This window comes from Kryptolebias marmoratus, linkage group LG23 (assembly GCF_001649575.2).
Source record: "Kryptolebias marmoratus isolate JLee-2015 linkage group LG23, ASM164957v2, whole genome shotgun sequence".
NCBI lineage: Eukaryota > Metazoa > Chordata > Actinopteri > Cyprinodontiformes > Rivulidae > Kryptolebias > Kryptolebias marmoratus.
In genome coordinates, this window is record NC_051452.1 from 3,795,941 (window position 1) to 3,806,059 (window position 10,119).

The 10,119-nt window shown below is 47.3% G+C and overlaps 2 protein-coding genes across 3 annotated transcripts in view; both read right to left on the reverse strand.

Moving 5' to 3' along the window:
* LOC108248767 (junctional adhesion molecule 2A-like) overlaps window positions 1-4,800 on the reverse strand; it is a gene marked incomplete at its 5' end in the record, with an annotated part of 10,049 nt that extends 5,249 nt beyond the window's left edge. The window contains 5 exons of the mRNA XM_017437740.3: window positions 1,751-1,853; window positions 1,932-2,119; window positions 2,202-2,351; window positions 4,476-4,586; window positions 4,665-4,800. Coding sequence (XP_017293229.2) covers window positions 1,751-1,853; window positions 1,932-2,119; window positions 2,202-2,351; window positions 4,476-4,586; window positions 4,665-4,800 — 688 coding nt within the window. The remainder of the gene's footprint in view (window positions 1-1,750; window positions 1,854-1,931; window positions 2,120-2,201; window positions 2,352-4,475; window positions 4,587-4,664) is intronic.
* Window positions 4,801-6,050: 1,250 nt separating this feature from the next.
* mrpl39 (mitochondrial ribosomal protein L39) overlaps window positions 6,051-10,119 on the reverse strand; it is an 8,776-nt gene continuing 4,707 nt past the window's right edge. For both annotated transcript variants that reach the window (XM_017437744.3, XM_037973916.1), the window contains exon 10: window positions 6,051-6,195. In XM_017437744.3, the coding sequence (XP_017293233.1) occupies window positions 6,124-6,195 (72 nt within the window). In that variant the 3' untranslated portion in view covers window positions 6,051-6,123. The remainder of the gene's footprint in view (window positions 6,196-10,119) is intronic.

Sequence of the window (10,119 nt, forward strand, 5' to 3'; positions counted from 1 at the left end):
GAACCTCTCTAAGCTGGCGTCTGACGTCGTTGAAGGCTGCACGGGCTCTCGCGGTCCGAGCAGTAAAATCAGGGAAGATGGAGATTGTGGAATCCCCCACTTTTACCCGCTGCTGGGCTCTGGCGCGTCGTAGAATATCGGCGCAGTCTGAGTAATAATGTAGACGAGCTATTATGGGACGGGGCCGCTCACCGGGCTGCGGCTTGGCCTGCAGAGATCGGTGCGCCCGGTCCACAACCGGCTCCTTCTCCAGGCCGAAGGCGTCTTTAAGCAGGGCAGAAATCTTGTCTGCGCTGATTGGGTTCAGCACCTCCAGTAGTCCTATGATTCTAATGTTATTATGCCGAGATCTTGACTCCAAGTCTTCACATTTACTGTCAAGAGCGAGGACCTGCTCCGATAGCTTTTCCAAATTACTCTTGAGTGAGACCACATCATCAGTGCATGAAGACAATGGTCCCTCCATGTCTGCAACAGTCACCCTTAATGCATCCACCTCCGACCTGATAGCCGCAATGCTAGCACTTAGCTCAGTCTTCACGCCGTGCAGCTCCGACTTAATTTGGGTCAGATTGTTAGTCAACGCCATCTCCAATTTAGTCTTGAAAATGTCCGCCATCTCTTCACAAAGTGCATTGAGGAGTTCAACCTTAAAGTCCGGGGGATTTACGTTCCAAGATGTAGAACTTTCTTCCGAGGGCGGTTGCCTACCAGCCGGGCCCCGCGGTGGATCAGTCCCAACAAGCCGAGGCAGGGATGCGGGTGGGGGACCAGGCCTCGCCGCTGTAGTTGTCGAATTATTTGCATTTTTGGGCTTTGGAGGCATCTTGAGCTGTAGTAGAGTCGTTTCAAAATGTAAAGGACAGACAAAGTACACGAAAAAGCCTAAATGCGCCTTAGAGAGAAAACAATTTGCAGGAGCTCCCTCCAACACATCCTACTCCATTAGTCACAAAACCGGAAGTCCTCCCTAAAACTGTTTCTAACTGTTCCAAGGAACCCCGGTTCTAAAGATCTGAATTATCCCTTTAAAAGTATGTTTCCCACCCCAGCGTTCCTCCGACAGTCCCGTGAGCCTCGGCTGTGGGAAACTCCGCCTCCCTCGCTCCGTCTCACATTTACCAAAACACTCGGAGGACTGAGAGCCACCTGTTCTGGTGACTGACAGACACAGCAGCTGCCTGACTGTACAGACACACACACACACACACACACACACACACACACACACACACAGAGTTTGCTTCAACTCGCAGAGATTTTCATAGAAGTTGATGTAATTTATGACACATTTATTGAACAAATAATACAGTCAGAAACAGGATAAAGTGTGTGGAAGGATGGTTACTGCTTTGTTGAGTGAGAAGAAGAAGAAGAAGAAGAAGAAGAAGAAGAAGAAGAAGAAGAAGAAGAAGAAGAAGAAGAAGAAGGCGGAGTCACTTTTTCAGTTCCCAGCACCTCCACCTGTGTGAGCAGAAGGAAAACCCAACAGCTAATAAACGCCACAGCGCCGGAGGACGGGGGGTGGATTCTGATTTTAGAGCCTAATGACCTCCAGAAGCGGCTCGAACTCAGTTAATTTTACAGATATTGAGCTCAGATTTGATGCGGTAAAAGCCGAGAGTCTCGTTATTCCCCAGGTTTGACTCCGCCATGAAAGGTGGCGGGTGATATGCATTCCTTCAGCTGACAGCAGGTTGTGTTTACAGCAGAGTAAAGCTGCTTCCTACAGAAGTGGAAACAAACACACCTACTGTCATGTGCTTCCCCTCACACATCTTGGGCCGGCCCACTCCGTTGGACGCCAGGCAGCTGTAGTGGCCGGTGTCCTCTTTGACCACAGATTTAAACTCCTGGAGGGGGTCACAACAGAAACCTGAACCCCCTTCAGCCGGATACAGCGGCAAAGACTCCGTGAGTTAAAGTCTCACCAGTATTCCCGTGTGGGAGCTGATCAGATACGTGGCGTTAGCGTGGCGGGGCGAGCCGATCCGCTTGTTGTCCTTGAACCAGGAGTACGTCGCGGGCGGGATGCTCTGTTGGTCCCGACAGCGCAGCTGCACCACGGAGCCCGTCACGGCCGAGGCGGGGATTTCACAGGACGGGGTGTGTGGCGGCACTGAGCGACAAGGTGAGCACGCATGAGCGGGACTCGGCGGAACACGGCTCCCAACGCTTGGAGCTCCTCCCCTCGGCCTTACCCAGGACTCTGAGCGTGACGTTGGTCTCCCCCAGGTTGACGGGGTCGAGAGGAGCGCTGACCTCGCAGCGGTACTCGCCGGCGTCCTCCTGGGTGACCCGGCGCAGCCTCACCGTGGCCCCTTCGATGGTGGCTCGGCCCTCAAAGGAACCTGAGGCAGAGCAGAAGGTCGGGGGAAGGAAAGGTCTCGTCTTGCTGAAGGCTAAAGCTGCTGAGTGCTCGGATCAAATCAACAAGAAATCCTCTATCCTGGAACCCTTTCAAATGTAGGAGCTGTTAACATAAACTAATAAACGTGTTTTGGAGTCTTGGTGCTCCCCGAGTTTCCAGCAGGAGACACGACGACAGGAGCTGAGGCTGGGAAGTTACAACCCAACAATGATCTGCAGAGAAATTCATTTAAATGTCATTTAAGAGCTTTTTTTTTTTCAGTTAATCCAATCTGTTAAACTCTAATCTTCTATTCTATATAAATAAAATGTACCTACCTATTCAATGTGTCAAGCCTGAAGTTATGCAATTGGCTTTCTGACAATGAACGAGGAAAAATCAAAAAGTATTAAAGTCTAAAGCTTACAACACGCCTCACACAATCATATTGGAATAAGCTGTTGGGTCTGAACGTTTCAAACCCAAGAAAATTTACTTAGAAGCAAGTAAGAGCCTCCTTCACATTGATGGATATAAATGGTATGCTAAACTATCCATCCATCTTTCATCGCTGATCTGTGGTCGGGTCATGGAGGCAACAGGTCCAGCAGAGAAACCCAGACCTCCTTCTCTCCAGAGATGCTCTCCAGCTCCTCCTGGAGGATCTCAAGATGTTCCCAGACCAGAGAGGAGTTCTGGTCTGCCCTGAGGTCTCTTCCTAGTGGGACATGCCTGAAAAACGGCGTCCAGGAGGCGTCCTAATCAGACGTCTGAACCACCTCAGCTGACTCCTTTCGATGAGGAGCAGCGGCTCTACTCCGAGCTCCCCCAGGACGATGAAGCTCCTCACCTTATCTGTAAGGCTGAGCCTGGCCGGCCTACAGAGGAGGCTCATTTCAGCTGCTTGGATCCAGGATCTCGTTCTTTTGGTCATGATCCAAACCGGGGGGTGAGGGTTGGAACGTAGACGAACCAGTAAAACCAGACTCAAGTCTTTCTTCAGCACGACCGATGGAAGCAACGCCCTGATTGCTGCAGACGAGACACCGATCCATCGATCCATCTCCTGCTCCATCCTCCCATCACTCAGGAACCAGACTGCCTCACGTGGAGGAGTTCGACTCATTCCTCCTGTTTCTGGTTAAGAACCGCGGCCTCGGACTAAGAGGAGCAGACACTCATCCCAGCCGCTTCACACTCAGTTGTGAACCGTCCCGTTGCACGCCGAAGGTCACGGCCTGAAGACACAAACAGAAGCACATCATCTGCAAAAAGCAGGGACGAGACCCTGAGGTTCCCAAACCGGACACTCCTCTCCACCACTACGTCTTTGGATCCTGTCCAGAAACACCACAGCCCTGGCGGAGTCCAACCTGCACCAAGAACGAGCTCAGCTTTGTACCAAGAATTTGGACACAGCTCCTGCTGTGGTTCTACAGGGACCGAATAACCAAAAGCAACCAGGAACCTCACACTCCTGCACAGATGCCTCAGAGAAAACAGTCATAAGCCTTCTCCAGATCTACAAACAACATGTATCTGGTCCACTGATCCACGACGGGAATAAAAGCCCCACTGCTCCTCCTGGATTCCTGGACTAAACTTCCCCTGGGAGGCTGAGAAGTGTGATCACACGCTCTGGTCCCCCTTTTTAAAAGTGGTCTGCTAATCCACAAGCGTTGTCCCGTTTTTGATGCGACGTTGAGGAGACGTGTCAACCACGACAGCCTTCCAAAGCCTTCAGCCACCTGTGGTGACTCTGGTCCACCCCTGCCGCCCTGCCACCGGGGAGCTTTTTAACTCTGCCATGATAATGGATTTGTCTTCCCGCAGGTGCCCAGACTCCGCCTCCTCAAAGGTGGACATGGTGTCCGGATTAAGGAGATCCTGGAAGTGCTCCTTCCACCCCTCTACGATATCCCCACTCAGACGGGGCCCGCTTTCCCTTTCTAAGAACCTCTCCAAGGCCAACCAAAAGTCCTTCTCCGTGGCTTTTCCGAGTTCCTCCCGTGCCACAGAAGCCGCTGTCCTACCGACCACCTGTACCTGTCCGCTGCCCCGGGACAGCCAACCTAACGCCTCATCTGATCCGTTCCTCCTGCTTTCTAACGGCTCGTTTTCTCACCTTTGAACTGTTCGCCGTAGAACACAAAGGAGACGTCTCTCCCCCTCTTCTTCCACTCGATGCGAGGGTTCGGGTCCTTCTCTGTGTGGAAGATGCACGACAGCTCTGCATCTGAAAACAGACGACCAGTGAGGAGGTGTTTCTCACAGAGGCATTTTAACTAATCCAAGCGTTTCTCTGGGGTTTTACCTGAGAACTCCTCCACTTCCACCAGGTGTTTGTTGGTCGACACAGTTACAGGAACAGAGGGGGAACCTGGAGGTGAGATTATTATCAGGGGAAAAGATGCTTCACGTTCACATCCAGACTGTTGAGACTCCCGAGGTCAACGAAGAGACCGCCGTATGTTTCTTTAAACCCAGCTCGGGTCGCGTTGAACCCGTGAACAAACGACCGGGCGGACTCTGTGTGTGTTAAAGTGTTGACATCTGTCAGCGAGCCTGATGAGACTGAAAGCCTCGGACCTGATGACCTGATGACCTGACAGGTCGGCGCCTCACACTTTAAAAATCCCCCTCCTTTGGTTTTGCTCCCAAAACTTCAGGAAAACCAGCTGGAAGTTTCTGCTTCGGGCCCAGTCACTGACCTCTCACAGGTCAATTCTCCTTCTGGTTTTAAAATAAGTAAATGTGACACTTTTACGTCTTACTTAAATGCATAACTTCCCTGTGGAGAGAAGGAACTAACGTCGAAAAACAAAACTAACTGTCTGAGTCCTGATCTAAATCAGGAACAGAGATTAAAATCATGCTCAGCTTTCTCAACGTTTCCACAGACAGATAGTTTCCACTTACACTGCATTTCAGAACAGATGGTTTCAGTCAGAAAGTGTTGAGAGACAAAGATAAGGGCTGGAAGGCCAAACAGAAACAACAACTCCTGAGTTCCTGACAGAGACACCGACACAGCCTGGATCCAGAAGCCCTCACTCCGATCCTTCAAACCTGCTTTACAGACGAGCGCGCACAAAGATGGACGACATCTTTGCAAACAGGACGCTTTTACAAGAGGGGACAAATGTAGTCGCCGTGCTGCTCGGGTGCAGAAGGAGCAAACATTATAAATTCATTTCTGCGTTAAGTGCATTATTCCAGAGCGTTTTAATCGCGCTTCAGCGGCGGCCCCTGAACGTCTCTGGAGCTTCGCTGCGGCGAGGCGTTCAGGGGCACGCCTTCAAACATCTCGCCTGGCTCGCAGGTGCTGGGAGAGCCGACGCCATGTGTCTCTGGGCGAGTCGAGCCGGAGCAACAGCTGCGAGAAACTTTCTGGATTTAAAAGCGTCGAGTGACGGACTGAAGATTCCACCAAAACAGAAAGAAATCAAAAACACAAGAGCCGAGTTTGAATCTTTTGATGCTACCTGACGTCTTTTCTTTGAGTCAAAAATTGGATGAAAATGGTGGAACAGGAGGAAAAATCTGTCTTAGTTATAAACAATATCTTACCTGCTGCAGACAGCTCTTTGACGGACCTCGGATTAGAGGAATAGTTTATTTCTGACCAGACTTTTATTGTAAAGCACAGAGTCACGAGTTTCCTTCAACTTGTAGAGATTTTCAAAAGAAGTTGACACAATTTATGACACATTTTGAGCATTTATTGAACAAATAATACAGTCAGATACATAATAAAGTGTGTGGAAGGATGGTTACTGCTTCGTTGAGTCAGAAGAAGAAGAAGAAGAAGATGGAGTCACTTTTTCAGCTTCCAGCACCTCCACCTGTGTGAGCAGAAGGAAAAGCCAACAGCTAATAAACGTCATGGCGCTGGAGGACGGGCGGCGGCGGGGGGCGGGGCAAAGCCTCCCCGCTGCCTGGCTGCGCTCACACAGCGTTTCTGGCACAAACAGGACGTTTTCAAACCTGAAACTCGACACGTAAACTTAGTTTATCTGCTTGTGGCCAAAACGGAAGCATGAAAATAAAAGCATTTCTGTCTGACGGGACGAGTTTTTATCACTTTGACAAAGTGTTGAACTCAGGAGCCAAGAGGACAACTAAAAATGTAAAATCAGGCCACTAATAGAACTATTATTAGGTCTGAAAATGGAGAAAAGGCCACAGAGATGGAAAGTGAACAGAAGAATGTTAATAATTAAATCAACCTGGGATTTATTTTTTATTAGGGTGCCATTCATGAAATATTCAGATTGCTGATTACTCTCCAAAGTGTTGAACATCCATTATTAATTCAAAAAAGTTGGGATGTTGTGCAAAATGTAAATAAAAACAGAAAGTAATGGTTTGCTAATCTCATCAATAAAACATGAAACCAAGAAATTATGCGTTTTTAAACAAAAATATATTAAAAATAAGGTCATTTAGAGTTTTATGGCAGCAACACATCTCGAATAAAGTCTGTAAAAAATCCCCGAGGAGGAGAATTTTACAGCTAATTGGGTTAATTAGTAAAAGGACTGGGTTTAAAAAGAGCATTTTAGAGAAGCAAAGATGGGCAGAAGTTCAGCAGTCTGAGAAAAAGCATCTGAAACTGCTGGAAGAATTTCAGAATAAAGTTCCTTAAATGGAAAACTGGGAAGATCAGTGTTGGATGTTTGTGATCCTCAGGCCCTCAGGAGGTTCTGGTTCTGTTCTGGACATCCCAGCATGGACTCAGGATCACCGTCTGTAAACATGTCTCACCCTGCCATCCAGACGCTGCTTAAAGCTCTATCAGGCAGAGAGGCAGCCATCTTCTCTGGACCAGAGCTTGTTTAAAACGGACTGAACTGATCTGAAGTCAGATGAATCGACTCTTTTTGAGAATCATGGACGCCACGTCCTCCGTACTAAAGAGGAGAGTGACCGTCCGCACAGGTGAAAAAACTGCCTCTCTGATGGTATGGGGTGCATTAGTGCCTCCATCAATGCAGGGAAGTGTCTACAGGTGTTAGAACAACATCTGCTCCCATCCAGTCGAACAGCTGGAATCCTCCATAAGGAATGGGACAATATTCCCTCTCCTCTGGGATTAGATGTTTACAGACTGATGGGGAGGAAAATGGACCTGGAACAACTTTGAGATGTGTTAAAGTATAGTTCCTTAGTTGATGTTTCCCACGTTGCACCAAGAAAATATGGTTTAATGAAGTTTGTTTTTAAGTTAATAAAAAAACTGGGGTTGTCAACATGAACAAGCATCTTTGAACAAATATATATCATAAAACTGAGGCAGAAGTTTGTTTTTCTTCTTAATAATAAGAACAGGAACTAGAGTTTGACTGAATCTAAAACTAAGAGGAGGTGAAAGACTGAACAAGTCATCCATTTATCTGAAACCACAGATGTAAGGAAGCGGCACACAGTCACCAACAAACGATGGACGCTGAGTCATAGCTGACAGGAAATCACTGACTCAAAACAACAAAAAGATAAAAAAATGTAGAAACTGAAAGGCTGCAGCTCAGCTGACGAGGTCAAAAAGATGTTAGGATATAAATGTTTAAAAAGTGATCAAATCTAAACAACAGCAGAAAGTTTTATCAGTATTTTAAACGTTAATTTAGGAAATCTCTTAAATTTATTGGTTAATTTAAACCTCAGTAACAAACAGAGTCACATTAGGACTCACAGCTGCTTATTGGTTTTAAAACAACACGATTTAAAAAAAAAAGACATCAGATACTTTATTAAATACTATGTTTACATCAAAAATGGTGCGTTTAAACTGTTTTGTTTGAGCCAATTTAAACCCGTTTTTCTGCCAGTGGAAGCGTTTTCACCCCCATGGAAAGGCCATCCTCTGCGCTGGGTGAGAGTTTTTGGCCACCATCTTGTTAGGTGCTAAACGTAAAAACCTGCGTTGTTTACATGTCAGAGCCACACATTAACACCTGGTGCGTGGTGTATCATCAGTCCGAAACACAGAAATAACCTCGTCTTACTTTAACGTATATTAAGCGGGTTGAGATGAGAGAATTGAGAATCCATCGAGCTTGGCGAAGCGTTACGGGCAGGAAAACGCCGAGCAGCGAGTCGATCGCCTCTAACCAGATCAGAGCAGAACTACACTTTAATCAGTTTTATTTACCTCTATTTAGTTTAACTAAAGCCTCTGCAGCCTGTAGTTAATTTCACTTAAACCAGGGGTCTCCAACCCTGGTCCTCAGGGCCACCATCCTGCAGGTTTTACCTGTTCCTCTGCTTCAACACACCTGATTTAAACCAATGGGTGATTAACAGGCTTCTGCAGAACATGAAGAGGTGATTTAACCTCTGAATCAGGTGTGTTGGAGCAGGGAAACAAGGAAAACCTGCAGGATGGAGACCCTGAGGACCAGGATTGGAGACAACTGCCTTAGACTAATACCTTGAAGTGATTCTAGGAATATTTAGGTCTTAGATAAATTCATTCCAGTGTTTAGACACAGATAACTGAGCTTCTGTTTAGCCTGAACATTAATTCTAATATTTAGCACAAACTTTACACATAAATTGGTTGAAAGTTTGTAAGCTAACAGCTATTAATAATATAAATGATACATTTTATATACTCTGCTCTCCAGTAATTAGAGCAGCGACGACCCCTGGAGTAATAACAGAATATTTTATTAGGGTTTCCAAACAGGATAAACGTTTCACCACGTTCTGTCAGGCTCTGATAATTATAATGATTAAAGGTAAAACATTTGAGCTTCTTGGCTCATTTTCCTCAGATATCCACGGTCTGCTGCCATGCTGCCAAGAAGGACGCCGAAGCTCCTACAAAGATGGCCGCCTCGTTAGCAATAAACTGCACTGCTGTCGTCCAGTCCGGCGTACTGTGAGGTCAGAGGACACAGGAGACGCGTCGCATTCAGCTACAAACCACCAGGAGGGCGGTGATTTTAAAACCCGATCGTCTCGTTTATGTGCAACGTGACAGCTGCACGCCGCGCCCGCTCTTTGGGGGGCGCAGCGTGCACGGGTGCTGCGTCCTCAAACCTCTACGGTATTTCTTCCACGTGGCGGCGAAACGGGAATCTTACCTGCAAACAACGGACCTTCGTCTAACAAAAAGGGATAAAAACACCTAAAACGGCTCGTCTGGCTCCAGTTAACGCTGAATAAATGTCCTTTAAAGATCTTCCAGCTATCAGTTAGGGAACGCTGTCCTCCTCGCACGGGAAATGGAAAACTGGACACGTTCTCAGGATAAATAACTGTGACCTCCGGGACCACGAGAAAACGTGCGGCGCCGTTCTAGCTCGTCTACGTTTGTGATTTTGTGAAATCGTGCTGCCTGAATCAGTGGAACTCAGTGGGATGTAGGCCACAGAGACACAAAATCATCAGCTGCCAAGTTGAGCAGCTATTAATGAACACCTCGTTTTATTTATTTTTTATTATTACGCAATCGGAACGCTAGAAAGGCTGCAGAGAAATATATTCTGCCTTGATGGCTCCGTCCAAAATTAACTCTTAGCCTACTTTAAATGTGGAGATTTTACGCTTCTTCTTCTTTGAAGGTTTCGGTTACGCAACCAGAGCAGATTTGGCTCCGCGTCGAACCGAACGACACTTCGTGTGTCTGGAGAGATTTAAAGCATCTTTTTCTTTGAAACTCCTGTTAGAATCTTTTATTTGATGTTTGCGTCCTTCACAAGGTGGATGGAAGCTGCTGTTTCCCAGAGATTACAACCCATGACACCCCCCCCCCCCCCCCC